At 57.7% G+C, this 19,771-nt stretch overlaps 1 protein-coding gene across 4 annotated transcripts in view; it reads right to left on the bottom strand.

Moving 5' to 3' along the window:
• The window catches only part of CNTFR (ciliary neurotrophic factor receptor), a 39,135-nt gene that overhangs the window by 13,868 nt on the left and 5,496 nt on the right, over nt 1–19,771 (bottom strand). For 2 of the 4 annotated variants that reach the window (XM_059072799.2, XM_059072797.2), the window contains exons 2-4: nt 16,458–16,577; nt 4,580–4,664; nt 181–414 (exon numbers count right to left, since the gene is read on the bottom strand). In XM_059072799.2, the coding sequence (XP_058928782.1) occupies nt 181–414; nt 4,580–4,664 (319 nt within the window). In that variant the 5' untranslated portion in view covers nt 16,458–16,577. Of the gene's footprint in view, nt 1–180; nt 415–4,579; nt 4,665–12,694; nt 12,720–13,448; nt 13,533–16,457; nt 16,578–19,771 lie in introns of those variants that run through there. The other 2 variants (XM_067041293.1, XM_067041294.1) reach the window with 2 other exon arrangements.

The following is a 19,771-nucleotide window of genomic DNA, read 5'->3' as shown; positions in this document are numbered from 1 at the left end:
GGTGAGACTGGGCTCAGAGGTCAGAAGAGCAGGCTCAAATAGGATCAGAGGGCAAGGGTCAGGGCCTCCACCACTACCACCAGGAAGGGGCTTTGAACCGGGCCAAGGGTCTGGGCCTCATGGATAATGCCCTTGAGTGAAGTGGGAGGTCAAATGAGGGGTGCTGGGAGTAACACTTACAGCCCACATTTAGGAGGACTTGGTGGCGCAGGTGCCAGGAGTCGCGGTGGAAGCAGGCGTAGAGGCCGCTGTGGCCCAGGTCCAGGCCACGGAGCACGAGCTGAGAGCCGTTGAGCAGGTCAGGGGCCAGGTCTGTCCCATTCACCCGCCACGTCACAGCTGCATCCCAGTTCGCCGTCCCACACGGCAGAGTCACGTCTGAGCCCAGGCGTTCGTACTGCACGTGGGGTGTCTCTGTGGGGGCCGGGGAGGGCACAAGGCAAAAGTCACAGGTCACAGCCCCGCCCAGCACCCCCAGGCAAACGTGCACGGATGAGAGCCTGTGAATGTGCGCAAGTGAGGAGTCCAGGCCGAGAGGCTCTGAGTCTCACTGTGTGAGTGTCCCGGGGAGATGAGGGGTATGCAAAATTCCTGTGCGGCCGTACAAGGGTACAGGTATGTGAGTGCCTCCAAATTCGTACGTGTGTGTGCACGTCTGGGGACTGTGTATATGTGTGTGTGTGTGTGTGTGTGTATGTGTAGAGAGTTTGTGTAGCATGCTGGGAGAGAAGACCCAGTTCACCTCCAGTCCCCAGGTCCTTTTAAAAGTTTTCCTGACCCCCATGACCCCAACCTCTTGCCACCAACAGGCCCAGCGCCAGTCACTGACATCTGCTACCCAGGCAAGCTGGGGCTGAGGGGCCCCTCTCCTGAACTCCTCCCTCTGTCTCTTCCCATCTCTTCATCGTCCCCATCCTTGTCTTTCTGTCTTGCCTCTCTCCCTCTCCCTGACTCTGAGCCCCTGACAAGCCCCCCCGCTCCCAACCATACAGGGCTGGGGCAGCAGCAGGAGAAGGGAGAATGGGCAGGGTCCAGGACGGGAGCCCTAGGGAACTCCTGGCAGCTGTCAACATCATCATGAGGCAGGAACTGCTTGGGGTGTGGGTCGGGGAGTGCTGGGACTGGGGGAGCTCTCTGACCATTCCTCTCTTGCCCCCAGGAGGGGCCTCTCAGAGCCAAAAGCAAACCCCAGCCCTGGCCTTGGCAACCCAGGAGTGATGGACGGAGCCCAGGAGACTGGAGTGGAAGGGCGGGAGGGAGCACCTGTCGAGAGGCAGCGCTAGGTGGGGAGGCGAGTGGGGCAGAGGAAGTCCAAGGCACCAACTCTACAGACAGCCCCAGAGAAGCGGCACCGGGAGATGAGAACCTACCCTCCTCATCCTGCCCCCCAAGCCTGCAAGGACAGATGCTTCCCTGGTCCCAGCCAGAGCTGTGGAGTGAGGGTGGGAGGGGCAGAGCGAGGGGGTGGGGTGGCCACGGGATCCCTCGTTAACACTCCCTCACATCTCCCCTCCAGAGAGCCACCTCCCGTAGCTGCCTAGCAGGGGGATTTTCAGAGGCAATTCCTGCTAACGAGTCAATTAAGTTGGGCCAGTGGCCTCTTAATTAGACTTGTTAACACCACCAGGACTGCAGGGGGTAGGGATCCCCCACCCCCACCCCATGTCTCCAGCTGCCCCCTTCCCTCCTTTATAGACCCCTCCCCAGTTCTGCTTTTCTCTGTGCTGAAACATCTGTCCCTGTTTGCTGCCTCGGTCACCCTCCCTGTGCCGGGGATCTCTCTGTATCTCCAGCTCTCTCCCCTGCTGTCAGTCTCTGTCTCGCCCCTCTCTGAGCCTCTCTGTCCCCGTCAAAGGAGAGGGAAGCAGGAAACCCAGCCAGCCCTGACCACTCGTCTGTGGGGCCTGGGACCAGCCGAACAGAGGATGAACAGGCGGAAGGGTGGTGGCCGGGGGGCCTTGGAGACCACAGCTGTGAGGCTGGACCAGAGACTGACTGGGGGCCTCCCTCTGACCAGAGGTCCAGTGTCCACAGCTCAAGCCATAGAGCCCACCCAGTCCACCAGCCCTAGCCACGGAGCCCCCCTCCAGCCTCCTTTCCAAAAACCTGGAGCTTCCAGGAAACACGCCAAGCCCCTCTCTCTGCACACCGCCCCCACCCGCCCCAGCAGAGACTCTGCATCCAGCAGCCTGAAAACTGACCATCGTGGAGGGGGCGTGGCCATCACAGTCCCAGCAAGCAACACATCGACACTGACCAACAGCAGCTCAGAACTAACATGGCTCCGGTATGGCCCTTTAATACTGGGGGGGCAGGTACAGCCGCAAGATGAGGAAACCAACCCAACAGCACAACAAATGTAATGGCAGTGGGGTAACACGTGGGGAACCCTGTCTGCCTCACAAAGGAAATGGAAACAACCTGACAACAGTGACAAGCCAACCATGTAAGGGCAGCGCAGGAATGAAAAAATGACAACACAATGACAGATGACAACTACAGGCCACAACGCAGAGGCAGGGGGGTAATGTGACATGACAATCACACAGTGTCACAACTGCTACAATTAACACAGCAATAGCAATACACACAGCCATGCAACAGCTCCAAAGATGGCAGTGATTTAATCCTTTGTCTCTGGACAGCTTTCCTCCCACCCCGTGGGTGCCCCTACTGATGTGCTGTCCATTTCAGAAATTAAATCAAGCAGCAGGGGGAGGATGGGGTTCTTGGCCCTGACACGGTGACAAATGCTCCAAAGGAATCAGCTGTGAAAAGGTTGTTAGAAGCCAGGATAAGAGACAGAGACAGGATGAGGTCATGGACATGGAGAACACACAGGGACAGAGTTGACGGCTCCCTCACACCTGTGCACATGGGCTCACATGGGGACCACATGCTGGAAACAGTCCCCCCAGGCATCCTAAGCAACTTCACATCACCACACACATAGGATGCAGACAGTCACCACAAAGAAGAAAAAGCACACACAGGACAACCATCCACAAGGTCACAGCTACGCAGGGACAGTGTCCCACTTCAGGGACAGTAACACCTGATAAAAGGTCACATGCATGCACAGGAAGGGCACTGTCACCCAGAGGCACAGTTACACATGGGGACATGGTCTCACACACAGAGAGACAGTTTACCAGGGACACGAACACACGAAGAGACAGAAACAAAGAGAAACTAACAAACTATCACACGTGGGGTACAGTCTAAACCACAAGGACACGATCCCACAAAGGCCATGGTCACACATCAACTATGTCACACACAGGGCACAGCCCACAAGGATATAACTACAGAGAGAAACGCACCCAAACAGGGACACAGTCTCACTCCCCCAAGAACACAGTCTAATGCACAAGGACAGTCTCACACAGTCTAATGCACAAGGACAATCTCACACTCTCAGAGATTCAGCCTATGCCCCCACACACAGGGCAGGGGCAAGGCCAACGGGAAAGACCACTGGTGGGCCTAGACTGGTCCGGTCAGCACAGGAGCCCCAGGCAGGCCGACTGCGGGTGGGGGTCGATGGGCTGGCCTGGTGGTCCCTTCAGTCCCTGCCCACTGTGGAGCAGCCCCGGGGCAGGCCCGGCTCTCTCTGGGCCTCAGTGCTGGGCTCACAAGGAAGAGGCCACAGGAGCCTCGACCTACTGCCCTCCTTGAACCCACAGCCTTGAGGGTCATGGAGCTCAGCCATTAGGGTCTGCTCTGCGCCTGGGCCCCAGAGATGCCCCCACCTTCTCTGCCTCTACCTGAGCCGACTGAGGTGGGGGGCAGGACACAACCAAGGGGGGAGCTCCCTACACTTGGAGCCTCCCTCGTTCAAGGAGTTTCGAGGTCAGACCTTGTACTGACGTGGCCGTCTGAGGTGCTGCCTCAGATGCAGAAGGGCTAGTGGTAAAGTTTCCCAGCAGGGGTGCAGCTCCTTGCCCCGTGGATTGTAAGGAGGACTCGGCACTCACTGGACAAGTGGTGTGGGAAGTGCAGGAGGCTGCCAATGGCGCAGCCTGGGCAATCCCTGCCCCCTCCAGCCAACCCAGCTCACTGACCGGGCCCCTTCCTTGATGTGCCAGCCCTCTCCCACATGTCACCCTGCCCATCCCCACGCCTTGTTCTCAGTCTACCATCTCTGTCCCTGTATTCCTTGTGGGAAAAGGGGAAATATTCTTACCCACTGTCTCAGTGCCTCCCACTGCACCCCCATACATCCGAGGGGACCCCATTTCACCAGATACTGTACAGGGCCCTGGCCCTAGCTGCCCCCAACTCCTATCCCACCTGCCTGTACCCTGTATCAGTGCTAGTGGGCAGAGAGGGACAGATCATCTCAAGCCAGAGATACCATCAGCACGAGACCGCCCCGGAGTGACTGGGGGACTGTGTTTATGGGACGACATCAGTGGGTCACCCCATATATCAGTGTCATATGACTCATGTTCATGTGTGACGATGCCAGCCTATGGCAGTATGTGGCTCTTGGGTGGGTGCGTACAGCTATGCCGGGGAGGGTTCACGCTCAGTTCCCAGAGGGGGTCAGCAGGGAGCTCCCCCGCCCAGCACTCACCCTGTGGACTGTGTCTCTGGGCGTAGACCACGGCAGCGGCAGCAGCAAGCACGGCACAGCAGGCCCATGGGACAGGAGCAGCCATCTGTTGGGAAAGAGTGGGCGGCGGGGAAAGGGGCAGCATCAGCCCAGGCAGGAGCCGCCTGGGGAGCCCCCCCTCCTCTCAGGCAAGACTGGGAAATCCCAGCCCTAGGGCCAGGGCACCTGGACCCCAAATGCCCTTCTTAATGGGGCTCAGGATCCTCTTCAGGCAACAGAAAACATTATTGGCATCTGTAGGCAGAGGTCTGCTAAGATGGTAGAAGGCAACCTATAGTGGTTCATTGTTCAGTACAGCCGCTGGGGGCAGGATGGGTTACAGATCACTGGTAATGCTAAGGCCATTTTTCTAGGAAAAATATAACTTCACTGGTAAGGTTAGCTAATTAGCTATAAACATCACAAACTGAAAGGGTGATGTTCTAACTTAATCGGAGGTCTATACTTCTCCAAATTGCCTTGAATGAAAGGCCCCCCGCCACGCTCCTGGGGAGAGAGCCCCTCGGATCTGCCCCTGCTATGCTCTCCCTAACCACCCCCATCCCAGGGTGAGCCTTGCCCCACTGGGCTCTGGGAAGTTCAGAGCAGCAGGGTACCAGGGCAGTGGTACACTGTGACCAGGTCAGATGTGGCTTTTGCTTTAGTGGACACTAATGATCATGAGAAGGATGAGGGATTTTCCCCTTCAGGGACCACAGCCCGTCCTTCAGCCCAGGAGCCTGGGAGCCCCAGCCCAGCAGATATGCATCAGTGTTTACACACTCCCGTGTGGGTACACAGAGCACACTCAGGACATGTTCCCAGAAGCCAGGATGGATCCAGTGGCCCCCCTACCTGCTGTCCTGCTTCCTGGGATGGGTCCAGCTGCCCTCACCCCACTCCACCCCAGCACATGCCCATACCTGAGGGCAGGGAAATAACTATTTCCTGCAGGAAAGGTTCCAAACCTGACTCTCCTGCCCCAGTCTGAGGAGAGAGGGGGACTGTCAACAAGACAGAAGCAGAGATCCAGAGAGGGACACTGCCAGACACTCAACCATGGCCACTACCAGAGGTACAGCCAGACACACAGCAAAGACACTAGCCAGAGACACTGCCCCAAACAAGAGACAGAGCCCCAGAGAAAGAGCCCACACACAGACTGGAGAGACTGTGCCGGGCACGATCAGACAAAGCCAGGGAAACAGGTAGATAAACCAGATAACCAGCCAGAAACACGGCCAGAGAACAGCCAACACACAACCAAAGGACCCGCAAGGATCCCTGTGAAAGACTTGGCCAGACGCAGGCAGACATATCAGAGAAAGAGTAAGCAGCACAGGCAGAGAAACCATCAGCAACATAGCCAGAGAGCCAGAGACACTGTCAGAAACCATGCCAGAGAAACTGCCTGACACACAGGCAGAGAAATACCAGAGGAACTGATAGACACAAACAGACATACACCCAGGAAAACTGCCAGTGAGAGAGCCAGAGACACAGCCAGATGCTCAGTCAGGTATCCATACCACTCAAAACACTGCCAGAGACATGCAGACACACAGTCGGACACACTGCCAGAGAGACAGCCAGAGACACTGCAGACAGAGCTACAGCAGGGGAGACAAGTGTGGCTGTCAGCCTGGAGCAGCAGGAGGGGGAGCCGGAGAGAATCTGACTTCCGGGGCCTCCTTTATGGGAAGGGCTCCTGCCTACCCGCTGCTACACTCGCCCCTCACCAGGCGAGCCCTCCCCTCTGCACCTGGTGCTCCTCCAGCTACAGCCGCAGGAGCTCCGGCTGCCCCTTCCTGGCACAGCTCATCTCTCTAGGCCCCAACTGGCCTTGGCTACCCCTCCCACATCTGTGACCCCTGAGGCCTTTCCTACCACCTGGCCTGGCTCCTGACCCTCTGCCACTCCCCCATCTTTAGCTACTCCTCGGGCCTAGGAGGATAAGACAATGACCAAAGTCACAGTCAGCAAGTGGTGGGGCGGAGAAAGGAACCCAGGATGAACCAGTGCTAAACTCAGAGCAAAGGAATCCAGGATGAACCAGTGCCAAACTCAGAGCAACCGAACCCAGGATGAACCAGTGCTAAACTCAGAGCAAAGGAACCCAGGATGAACCAGTGCTAAACTCAGAGCAACCGAACCCAAGATGAACCAGTGCTAAAATCAGAGCAACCGAACCCAGGATGAACCAGTGCTAAACTCAGAGCTGGGGCTGGAGAAAGGGAGATAGGAGGCTGGAGGCCTACATGGTTCCCCAGCTCCAGCCCTGCAGGGCGCCCGCCTACCCTCCCCGAGCCTCTGTGCCGCCCACCCGTGCGTCTCCTCAGAGCCAGCCCACTGCCCACCACACGGGAGAGGAACCGGGACATCGGGAGGCAGGCGGGCTGGCAGAGTAGACAGAGGTTAGATCACAGATGGGAGTAGAGGGACAGGGTGGTCCTCTGTTCCCTGCTCCTTCCTGGTCCCAGTTGGGAGGGCCATGCGGGTGAGGAGATGGCCTGGCACGAGTGTAAGGCATACAAGCAAACACACACACACACACACACACACACACACACACGGGTCCCCAAAGGGGGAAGGGAGGCTTCTTCATCAAAGTCGCCTCCATCAGCCCGATGAGTTACTGTAAGGGCCGGGCCCTGGGCCAACGGGGCTGCAGCCGTGGGAGACGGGCGCTGCTGAGAGCAAGTGCTGCAGAGAGGGGGGATGGGGTACCACGACAGATGCTGCACGGTTGGGGACACCCAGAAAAGGGAGAGACCCAGGGAGGGGGGAACAGAGAGGCAGGGAGAGAGGGAAAGCAGTGAGCGGAGACCCTGAGGGACAATAAAAGAACAAGACAGGGAGAAATGGAAGAAGAGGCACAGGAAGAGAGACAGGGAGCATAGAAGATGGGCAGAGGTTCAAGGACAGAGGGAGAGACAGACCCAGAGAGAGTGACAGAGACCCCAACAGGGTCTCTGTGCCCACCAAGAGCATCTCTCCAAGCCTACCCACCTGCTGCAGTGTGAGGAGAGGATGCCGTCAGTGCAGCAGCTCTGGCTGATCTGAGACAAGAGCAGGGCTTCCTGGGGGCTGGAGGGCTTCTGCCTATGAATCCAGGAGCCCAGCCCACAGGGCATAAGGGTGGACAAAACCCCCATCCCACCCCACCTGCAGGTCCAGGGGGTTCCAGGCCAATTTCACTTCCCTCTTCCCTCCGAGTCCCCCCACTGGACCCATTCCCAGGTAGGGAAGCTGAGGCCAGAGGCATCCAAGCTACACCTCTGCCCTACCCTAGCTCACCTCAGGCCACCGATCCCAGGGCAAAGAGCATCTTTCCCAGGAATCTTCCACGTTCACACCCCATGGCTCTGGGATAGATCTGGAGCATAAATCCCATCAAGCCCCAGGTGAGGGCTATGCAAACTGGTCCAGGCTCCCTGCAGACCCTTCCAGAGGCCCAGCCTGGCCGCCAGCCCCAGATCCAGAAATAAGGAGGGAACAGAGGGCACCCCACTAGCAAGTGCCCAGCAGCCCAAACCCCTTGTAAGCAGAAGCCCAGCACCTCTCCTGACACAGAACCCCACAGTGTTGCCACACACACACACACACACACACACACACACACACACACACACACAGGTGACACATCAAGAGACAACCCCGGGCCCCCAACTTACTGTCACTGTTCCACCATGACACACAGACATTACACACTGACAACAACAGCCAGTGAAAATGACACAGTTGCACAGCTGACAATGACACACAGGGATATTGACAGTCACCACAGTGACAATGATGCAGTGAGTGACAGTTACACACAATGACATCAACAAACAAGGCAACGACACCTGTTGACACTGACACAGTCACAGTGACAGTAACCTCAGAATCAAAGATGCAATGAGACTGACAGTCACATAGGCTAACAATGACAGTGACATCCACAGTGACACAGGGATGTTGGCAGACTCAGTAAGATGGACAGTCATGCAGAGTAACACCAGCCCTCAGTAATGCTGACACCATGGAGGCTGACAGTTGCCAGCAGGGACACTGACACAGTGATACGTTCCAGATCAAGGACCTCAACTACCCAGTTTCTGGCTTAGGATCCAGGGCCCAAGACCCCTCTTGCCAGCCCCAGCAGGAGCTCAGGTGCCCTGCACCTCAACCCTCAGCCCCTGCCCATCTGAAGGCAAAACCTAAGAAAGGGAAGTGTGAGTCTGGGAAAGCCTCTATTCACCCCTGCAGAAACAGGGCAGTTTAAGTTACTCAACCCAACCCTGGGGAACCCCTGCCACATCCAGGATGGGACTGGGGGTTCTGGGCACCACGGCCTGGGGCCCAGCTCTGACTGCGTGTGTGTCGACGTGCAATAGCGTGTTCTGAGGTTCGAGCTTCAGGGTGCTGGCTGGTGTGGGTGCGTTGAGGGTCAGGTAGGTTCAATCTGGCCTGGACAATGAATGAACGGGGAGGCCCCTGAGAAACTGAGATCCGGTGAAGGTCACTGGCCTGGACCCCACCCCCGTCGGCCTGGGGCTGGGGTGAGGTCAGAAGCATCCCTCTGATGGAGGGCATCTGGCCCACAGCAGGGGCCAAGGTGACATCTCCATAGCTTCCAGTCTCCCTTGGCAACCCCAGACTCCAGGATCCTCCAGGGTAAGGGAAAAGGCACTCTGTTGGGGCCTCATCCCCTTCTTCTCTCCCTACCACAGCCCTAGAAGATGCATCCTGGGAATGAGGCAAGAACCCAGGGCAGGATGACCCGCTGATTCAAAGGCCTAGGAAACTCTAGGGGCCTCAGACCTGCAGAGGAATTAGGGTGGAGGAAGAGAGACACCTACACTTGGAGACAGAGAGGAAAAATGAGAGACAGAGCAGAGGCAGAGACAGGGACAAGGACATGGTGGACAGGGAGGAACAGTGCTGGCTGAGGGGGAGGCTGGGAGAGACAGTCTGGGCGGGCGGGAAGCTCCAGGATGGGGAGGAGGGGCTGAGGCCAGGAGGCCCCCAGATCCCACCAGGCCTAGGCAGCCTGGACAGCGTGGGCGGTGTGGGGGGGGCAGAGGCCTGAGCGGTCCAGAGGCTGGGGGTGGGGTGGAGGCCAAGGAGGGAGGCCTGGCCTCTGGCAGCTGGCCCGGCAGGCCCCCCATGGGGGAGGGGGCGGGCCTGGGTCAGGGGCCAGCTCCTGGGCTGGGGCCGGCTGGCCATGGGGCAGGCTCCTACTCCCCGCGGTGTCTCCCCGTCTCTTTCTCCTTTCTCTCTGAATCTAGACCTGGACCTCCTCTCAGCTCTCAGTGCCCCCACCCTAAGTGGCACAGGACCCAGAAGCCATGCCTGGGTTTAGGACTCAAGCCATATCTCCTCCTGGGCTACCCATCCCCACCCGCTCCGGGAGCAAGCCCCCCTGCTCAGGGGAAGGGACTCCACCCAAACATATGCCCCCTCCTCCCCCGCAGAAGTGGGCAGGAGAAGCTGAGCACCAGTGGGAGGGGGGCCAGGAGGGAGGCAGGGGGAGCGGTCCCCCAGCTCCAGCCTCTGGCTGAGGCTGTGGAAAAGGAGGCGGCCCAATGTAAGTGAGTTGGGGGGGGCGGTATCCGCACCTGCTATTGTGACCTCCACAGCCGGAGATGGGGGCCTGGGGCGGGGGGGGACAAGATTCCGATGGATTTTGGCAGCAGTCTGGACTCTGAGCGCTCAAACCCCCCACCCCCCAGCCTCTTGCACCGTGGGGACCCTGAGATCAGCATGTGCGTGCCCTGCTGCACGTGTGTGCGGGCGTGTTGCGGGCCTCCCATGACGGGCCTGGCTGGGCAGCTGGGAGGTGTCCTGGGGAGATGGGAGTCTGAATCCCACCAGCCGTGCGCACATGTGGAGCCCCACTCGGGGCCCTGCGTGCTGCCTGGTGACCTGGGCACCGGCTTGTATGTGCTCACATGTGTAGGCCTGGACTTAAGCAGCCCTCTCGGTGCAAAAGGTCTGGGCTTTCTCCCTCAAAAGTCATCTGATCCAGCCCCCTGCCTCTCAAATGGGAAGCAGGAAGGGGCAGATAAGTTCATATCCTCCCTTTGGGCACATGGGCTCTGGATAGCTTCACAGCACCTGAGGTACAAGTGCCAAATCCCTCATCCCCTAACCCCAGTCCAGAGTCCCTTCTGGCTTCTAGAAGAATCAGGAGGATCCCTCTATCCAGAAAAGGTTCACACACCAGTTGGGTTAAGTCTAGGGGGAGTGGGGGCTTGGGGGCTGGCCTTCTTGGAGGGACAGACGCTGCAGCAGGAGGTTAGACAGCTGGAAGAACTCCATGAAAGGCGGGGGATGGGCAACAGGGTTGACTGAGACCTCCCTCCGCCAACAGGGGAGCAGACTCAAAGCAGATGAGGCAGGGGCAGGAAGGAGGCTGCAGAGCCCTCCATGGAGACAGAAGGATGGACAGAATAGCTTTCCAGACTTGGGGGCTGGGACAAAGACCTATTTGCCTCAGCATCTCCCACTACACCCCACCCCTGGCCCCATCACTGCTATGGTGCAGACACAGAGGTTGATGTTTGCAAGCTTGCGTGTACACACGCACGCGCACACACACACACACACACACAAAGGGGGGTGGGGGTGGGCAGTGCATGTGAAGCGTGGATGTGTAACGAACAGAACTGAAGACGGTCTTTCCGACAGAGCCAGAGGTGAGCAGGGGAACAGAAACGTCAACTGTCTTCACGTGTGCTGTTCTCCCTGCTCCCCCAACACGCACGCACACTGCACACACTACTTCTGAGGAAGCTTCTGGTCTGCTGGGCAAAAGCAAGCCATCCTTCCTCCCCCTTCTTCCCCTCGCACAGTGGGGAAGCCAGAGCAATCTGTTCCTGATGGGTAAACACAGGCATGAGTATGCGCGCACACATGCTCACACACACACCAGCGATTCAGGGGTACATGACACCCAGTGCTCACTTCACCCCAAGGTGGGACGCACACTCGGGCTCTCACTACCACTGGCAGAGCTTCCCAAAGTCCCCCACCTCCACCACACACAGCCAGAGCTTCACAGACACACCCAGGCAGCCTCTCGCTGACACAGGCACTTGGAGTCTCCCATCACAGCCACTCATCACGGCCTCCCACGTGGACACCGGCTGCCACAGCGTCGCACACGCTGGTATGCGCGCACACACGAACACAGTCACAGTCACACACAACAGACTCTCTCACACGCACTCAATCAAAACAGTCCTGGTCTCACATATGGATACCAGCACATACTCAGAACACTCACCCTTCCACACAGATAACAGAGCACCTCCAGAAACGCAAAGCCCCCCCGCCCCATACCCTCAGCCCTCACACCCCTACACTCAGCAGTGGGAAATAGATACACACTCCATGCTGGGACCTCAGGTTGCCTGGCCTGTGCCTGGGGGAAGACAGGATAAAGCTCAGGGTGGCCTAAAGCAGGAAGGGAAAGTTCCTGAAAATCGAGGAAACAGATTATTCCCTACTCGGCTCCTTCCTCTCCTAACCCTGCTTTTGCCAGTATTTGGGAATGAGGGGAGATCCTGGCCAGAGCAGAGGGGTGAGGGAGCCCCCGGGGTGAAGAGATGGTGGCACTGGTGGCAGCAGGAGCCAGCAAACCACAGAAACCAGCCTGCTCCCCAGGGCCCTCCTGCCTCACCTCCTCACCCCCTCTTCTCCAGGATGAGAAGCAGCAGCAGCTCTCAGCCTACCTACCTGCTGAGTGACCCCAGGTCTCTTCAAAACCTCTCTGTGCCTACAACTGTCTATAGGGCACCTGAATGTCAGGCCTGGCTGCAGGAAGGGAGGCAAGGGGAAGGAGATGAGGCCTCGACCTCAACCCCCAGCCCCTGCCAAAGCCCTGTCATCACTGTCAGACCCCAAAGAGAGATGGGGACAGCACTGGCCAAGCCAGTGCTCCTCTGACAAACCACTGAGGACAAGAATCCTAAAGTGTCCTTGGACCCTGCAGCCCCACCTCCCATCACAAGAGAGGACGCTGTGTCGCTGTCCAGGCAGAAAGGAATCCAGGCTGTGCTGGCAGGGCCCCAACTGGAGAACAATTGGCAATGCTGTTGACATCCTCACCACTTGCCACTCCAGGTGTAGCTTGAGCCCTGATGCCCCATCCTAAAGTGAGCCTGAGAGAGCTCCATGGAAGCCAGGCAGGGGAGCAAACACCGCGCAGCAGAACCTAAGGAAACCAGGCAGGGCGACCCCATAAAGCCAGGTGATGGGGACTTAGGAAAAGCAGGCCGTGGGGACAAAAGAAATCAGGCAGCAAGGTCTGTGGAAACGAGGCGACAGGGACCAAAAGATCATAGGCTGTGGGGGCCAAATGAAGCCAGGCCGCGGGGACTGAAGTTAGCTAGGAGGTGGGGACAAATGAAGCCAGGCGAGAGGCCCACAGGATGGGAGAAAAGAAAGCTATCAGGAGCTCATGCCCTCTGTCTAGATGTCCCCCACACCCTGGGCCTCTCTCTCAGTAGCCCCCTTCCCACCCAGGTGCTGTCTCCTCCCCCAGGCCAATGCACACAGCCAGAGCCCCCTCCTCGCTCAGAGGCCTAGTCCAGTTGCAGCCACTGGGCCCCGGCCCCATCCCTGGGACCTCAGGAAGTCCCAGCCCCTCCCACCGGCTGCAGAGGAGGGGGGCTGTGGGGGGAGAAAGAGAAGAGAAGAGAGACAGCTTGGCAGAGGGAGGGCCGAGCAGCCGCGGGGGGCGGGGGCCGAGAAAGGAGCGGGAAGCGGCGAGGCGGGCTGGCGGGCGGCGCGGGCGGGGGCGTCTCTGCCGCGGGAGCGGGGGTGACAAGTTCTCCGGCCCTGCGGCTGCGCGGCCACTGACCTGGGTCCCCGTGCAGGCGCCCAGTCGGTGCCTCCGGCGCTCCGTGGGTGCGCCCGGCCGCCCGCGGGCATCGGGACCCCGGGGTTCAGGGCTGGGGCCCGGGCGGCCCGGTGAGCAGGCCTGTCCCCCCCCGCCCACCCCCACCCCCGAGAGTCCCGGCGGGCGGCGGGCGGGCGGGCGAGGCGGCGAGCGGGCCGGGAGGAGGGGAGGAAGGAGCGCGCGGCGAGCGAGCGAGCCGAGCTAGCGGAGGGAGCGAGTGAGGGACGGCAGGCAGTGAGGTCATCCTTTGAATCTAATTGTCTGAGTCAGGAGGAGATGTGGCACTCGATGCAGGGGGAGGGGAGGGGGAAGGGACCCTCCCGGCTCCGGGCCGGGGCCCCTCCTCACACCCAGGGCCGGCCGAGGCCTCCCTTCCCCCGCCCAGGGCCAAGTTGTCTGGGGCCAACTGGGACAAACCCCTGACGGTCTCACTCAGGGCTGACCTCTGATGCCATGGGGGCTCCAACCCACATCACCCCCAGAGAGTGGCCACCTTTCTATTCTCTGGGGGTGATGGGGACCCCCTCCCGGCCCAGGTTGCCCTCCCGCAAGTCTGAGGGTAATGGGAAGCCCCCATCCCACCCCCAGGTCGTATTTCTGCCCTGTGAGGAGCAAGGGGGAACCTCCACCAGCCTTCCAAGGGCCTTCGTGCATTCTAGAAATGTGGAGTCCCCAGCTCTACTCCCCAAGTGACTTCTTGCACTGGGAATTTGGGGGAATCTGGACATTGAACCGAAGCTCCCCTTCCTGCCTCCTGAGCATGACAGTGCAATGCCTCCCAGTCCTGCACTTTGGGGGGCATGAGGACCCCCAACGGAGCCCAGGGTCTCTACTCTGCATGCCCAACTCTTCAGGAGGGGCAGGAGCCAGACCAGAACCCCAAGGTCCCCAGAGGCTGCTCAGGGGAGCAGGCCACTCACGTGGGTGGGAGGGCAAGACAACAGTTGGGCCCTGGGCCTGTCAGGTGTGCACGCACGAGCACATGCACGCATGTGTACACGCGCATGGCGGGGGAGACCAGGCGGCTGGGGACACTCACACCACACCGAGGGCCACACACCCCTCCCCTCACCCCCATGGGGGAGGGGTGATAAATATTTAAGCGGCTTTTAGCTCTGAAGGGGCAGAAGCTGGGAGAGGGAGGGGGATCCACAATGCCTGATTAATGGGGTTACCGGCTTGGATCAATCCATCTGCCCGGCGCTCCCTCCTCCTCCCTCGTCCTCCCTCCCTCCGCCTAATGCGCTTTATCAGGAGACGCTTTTCTGACTTGGCAGCATCGGGTGTTTTAAATAGACCCATTTAGAGCAGGGGTTGGGGGAGAAAGGAGGGGGGAAGGGAGACAGAGATTGAGACAGGCTGGGAGACAGAGACGAATCAGGAGAGAGAGACAAGCCCCGGAAGAGGGAGACTGGGAGCGGAGAGACAGAGGGAGATACTGAGACACGGAAATAAGAGGCTGAGGATGACACTCCCACGGAGGCTGAATGGGGCAGGGGTGGGGGTGGAGGGTGATGGGGAGGCCGAGGGGAAGCTGGGGGGCCGAAGAGCAGAAACAAGCAAACAAACAAAAGAGACAGACAGAGAGAGAGGAAAGGAGTCACAGACAGCGAGAAGAAACCCAGAGACAGGTTCTCTGCAAGGGCTGAGGGCTAGCCTGGGAGACAGCAGATATCTTTTATTTCCAAAAACAGTTTTTCATCCACTTTGTTAAATTAAAAAGCTGTCTTTAAAGTGGTGCTGGAGGTGCTGATGCAGGACGGTGGACAGAACTGCCAAGTCCTCCCTCTCGGCCTCCTTGTCTGCACCCACAGAAGCTGCCTCAGCCCTAGCCCCCAGGGGTATTCTCCAGCTCCCCTGTTCTCTGGGATCCTCTGGGATCCCCAGGGACAGGGTCAGGGCATCTGAGCCACTGTTCATTGGCAGAAAGTCCTTCCTGCTGTCTGGCCTCAGTCCCTCCTGCTGCAGGGACCCCATTCTCTTGCGTGACCACTAGCCTTCTCTTCTCTGATCCCAGTTCCAGCTCCCTAAGATGTCCCCAATCGGAGGGAGGATTATGGCCCTCACAGCTGAGCAGCTCACTTTCCCAACCGGCCATCACACTCCTTCCAGGTGTGCCCCCTATTATTGGGTAAATCTGAACTTCTGTCAGATACCCCACTCCACGTCCCTAGGTCCTCTGGGAACAGTGAGACAGAAGCTTAACTCTCTCCAGCCTTCTGGAGCCTCCCTTCCTCCTCTTCAGAACCCCAGCTCCATTTTGTCCCTTTTATGGCCATGTTGTCAGCCCGGATACCCCCCTCACCCTCAACAACACCCCATTCCTAGTTCTGAAGGGTCAGCACCCCCGCCCCCCCAACTCCCAGGCCGGGAAAATGGCCAGTCTGTTTGGGAGCTGAGATGAAAAGCCCGGCCGGCCTTTGTGGGCCTCTGGCGGGTTTCGGACAATAGGCCCTTCCGTTCCGCTCCAGCGCGCCTCGATCCCATGGACACCCCCACCCTGGGGGCTGCCAATCCGGGGGCCTTGCCTGGCTGGAATGAAAGGCGGGGAGAGTCAGACCCAGCCCCTGAGGCTGGCCTCAGAAGATTTTGGACTTTCTGACCCTCTATCCCGTCTCCTCCAAGCCCGGCTGCTCCCTGCTGTCAAGCCAGAGAGATGCTTTGGGGCCAGAGAGATGCTTTGGGGGCAGAGAGGGAGCCTGACAATGAGATGAAACATACTCCCACATCCAGATTCAGCTCCCTCAGTGCAGAACCCAATTTTCTGACCTGGCTTTGCCCTTGCCTGTGTGACTGTGGGTAAGTCTCTTCCCCTTTACAGGCCTGTCATGAAAAGCCTCAGAAGGAAGGAGGAGGGGAGAGCAGGAAGGGATCTCAGGCCCTCCTTCACTCGTTCCCAGACCTACAGCCCCAATGCACCTGCCAGATGCCCTGAAACTGACCTGCCTCCCCTGGGTCCCCAGCACATACCTCTTTACCGCTGGCCGCACACCGAGCACATCAACGTCCTCCTCCTCCTCCTCCTCCAGACCAAACTCTTCCTGAGACTTCCAAAACCAAGGGGGCGGGATGATGTGACAAGGCTGGATTCTAGAAGGGCAAGGCACAAATCAGAGGCCACAGAGGAGACCTTAGTCCAACTCAGAGCTCATTTCACACTCACAACCCCACTGTGAGAAGGAGAGACTGATGCAGGCAGCAGGTAAGTGTCTAGAAGAGAAAAAGTTGGGTGTGGTCCAGACTCCCTGAAGCACCCTTTGCAGACCTTAGGTTCTGAACCACAGGGACAAAAGGAAGCCAGAAGCCAGTGGCCTGACACCACACATAGATACACACCCAAAGACAATCCAAAATCCCCACACAACGAGTTCACAGACACAAGCACCTCCATGTCACACACATTCTCCCATGCATACTCACACAGAGACACATGGCCCCCAGCAGGGCATAAACACCCACCATCATACTGTTTTCTCCTCATCACCACTATGATTTATTGAGCATCTGTTATGTGTCAGGAACTGTTAGGCACTTTATATGCATGATCTCATTTAATCTTCATGACTTCTCTGTGAGGTAGGTTCTATTATTATTCCCATTTGACGCTGAAAAAAACTGAGATTCGGGGAGGTTAACTTGCCCAAGACCACACAGCTGATCCGTTCCATGAGTGCAAATCTAGCTCCAAAGCCCTTCTGCTATACCAGTTTGCCTCTGCAGATCTCTCTCCCACCAGCACAGTGCCTTTCCCAATAATAATAGGAACAGCTAACACTTGCTTAGGGTCCTTGATGAGCCAGATACTATGCTGAGGACTTAACATACAGTTTTTGCAGATGAGAAAACTGAGGCTCAGAGAACAAAAGCACTTTGCCCAAAGTCACATGACTGGTAGTTGGTAAGAAAGCTGGCTATTCTGAAAGTCACTGTTGCTTCTAGGACTCCACTTAACAGAGCCCTCGACTTCTACAAGACCCCGGGAGATTCTCAGGGTTCAACTGCTCCTCACCCCACCAAAACAGGTCCCAGATTGTGTCTGCCAAAGGCATGATCAAGTGCCTAAACACATACCCATGAGAAAGGGACTCCATGTCATCCAACCCTGCCCAGAGAGGCAGAGGTACCACCAACGAGGGAGAGATGGCCAGAAACTAAAACAAGGGGTTAGAGACAGGCTGGCTGGCGGTAACAGATACAGACACACCAAGAGATAGGTAGGCCCAAAGAGAGGAAGACAGACACACGGGACCAAGGAATGACAGAGACAGTGGGAAAAGGAGACAATAGGGGGAGAGGAGGATACAGGCCGACGTGAAAAGACACAGAAGGATAGACACAGACATACAGACACATACAGAACCATCCCACCTTCACAAGAAGAAAACTATGAAAACAAACAAGACTCGGGCAGTGTGGGGTACGTGTGTAAGTGTGCATTCGAGTGTGCCTGTGTTGGGGGCATGCAGAGTCTGTATCACTACAGACATTATACCAGCTGCTTCCAGCAATTTCATCTGATTAATAATAAATGCCCCGTAATTACAGCCACTCCCCCAGCCCTTCTTCCTGTTTTTTGTCAGCTGCCACCAGGCCGGCCCCCTGTGGACCCCACAGCCCCCTCCATCCTCACCTGCTGCCTTCTACAAGGCTGAGAGAACATGGGCTAGGGAAGGAGACCAGACTCCCAACGTGAGGGGGAATACCCATTTCTCTATCTTGGATGAATGCCCAATGCCCCCAAGCAAAACGTCATTTCCCTTAGGCCTCACTCAGAACTCTCCCCCTTCCCTGGGTATAACCTGTGACCCCTAATGTGGCCTAGAGGCCCAGGTCTGGGGACACAGAGAGAGATGAACTCTGGACTCCCCTTGCCTACTCTTCATCACTCACTGGCTGAAAGAAGTCTCCATTCACAAAGCTTCCCCAGCCTTGGAACCCCACAGGCTCAAAGGAGGAAGGGACCAGAACAGCCTCCCTTTTCCCACCCCATCATTCCAACCCAGGCAGCCCCAGAGTCTCTGCCCACTTGTGTACTCTCAAGCTTTGGACACGCCGTGGCTCCGCCTCCATTCCTGAGCCCCCCCAGGTCCACCTCCTTCCAGGCCTCCCAGCCTAGCTCTCCAAGGCAGCTCTATCAGAATCAGCTGCGGGTTTGTGCTGATCTGTTTCTAATCGCTGGGGCCTGGTTCACGCTGGCCCCCACCCCCCAATATTGATTCCATTATTTGGAGAGTCATTGACGTCAAGGACCTGGATGGGTGCCAAAACCGCCTTCTCTCAGGGCCTGGGCCCGGGCCCAGCCCCTCATCTCGAGATTTCACGGAGGGGCCCAGAAAGGTCAGCTCACGGGCCAGGGTCACGTGACATCTGCCCTCAGAGGCTGGGGCTCTTCTTACCTTTTGGGGCCCACTGTGCAGTTCCTTTCTCCTGGGGGAGAGGGGCTACACAGAGGCATGGGGGTCAGAAGTGAGGTGGGGACCTACAGAATAGGGTGTGGAAGAACCTCACTGGGTCTTGGGCTGCAAGGAAGAGCTCTAGGAGGTAGGGATGGAGGCAGTGGCTCAGAAAAGGCTACTTGGGGAAGATTTTGTTCTTTGCCACACACTATTTTGGAACATCCTGAAGCTGGACTTGAAATGACTATTAGAGTACTATTGACTGCTCGATTTTTATGTCTGATATCAGATGTATCTCCAGGCTCTCGGAGAAAGAAATTCTCTGCAGTGCAGGATAACGGTTTACCCTAAATGTTGCCATAATTTGACTAACTGGCACCACTATTTTATAAACCTTTGTTCCATATAAAACAAAGGCTCTGTCTCCTGTGCAACTCTAGCCCATGCTGCCGCAGTTTCCCCACACTCTCCCAGTCTCTCCTGCTTCTGTGCCTATCCGATCAAGATGCAGCCACTGCTACACTGACCCACACCAGCAACTCCTTGGCTCTGGCTGGACAGGGTATTTTTAGGATCCGAACCCTGTGTTCTCAGACAGACATTAATAACCAATACAGACAGTCCGTGGTGCCCACAGCAGCTAAACAAACTCAGAACCCAGCCTCAAAGGCTCAGACATGGGGTCCACTGCCTTAGCTATAGTCCAAGAAACCCAGACCTGGAGAGAACAAGGGACATGACATGCTCACAACCAGATGGGGAGAAAAGGACCTTCCCATCTTCTGAAAAATCCTGAAACTGGGGAGAGGACAGAGGTGACCTCTGACCTCTGCCACAGAAGCAGGGTCATTACTCTGCCCCAGTCTCACCCAGTCCAGACCTTTTCAA

The sequence above is a fragment of the Kogia breviceps genome, chromosome 8 (assembly GCF_026419965.1).
Source record: "Kogia breviceps isolate mKogBre1 chromosome 8, mKogBre1 haplotype 1, whole genome shotgun sequence".
Taxonomy (NCBI): Eukaryota; Metazoa; Chordata; class Mammalia; order Artiodactyla; family Physeteridae; genus Kogia; species Kogia breviceps.
Note: the sequence above shows the minus strand (reverse complement) of the source record. Positions and strands in the feature narration are given on the sequence as shown.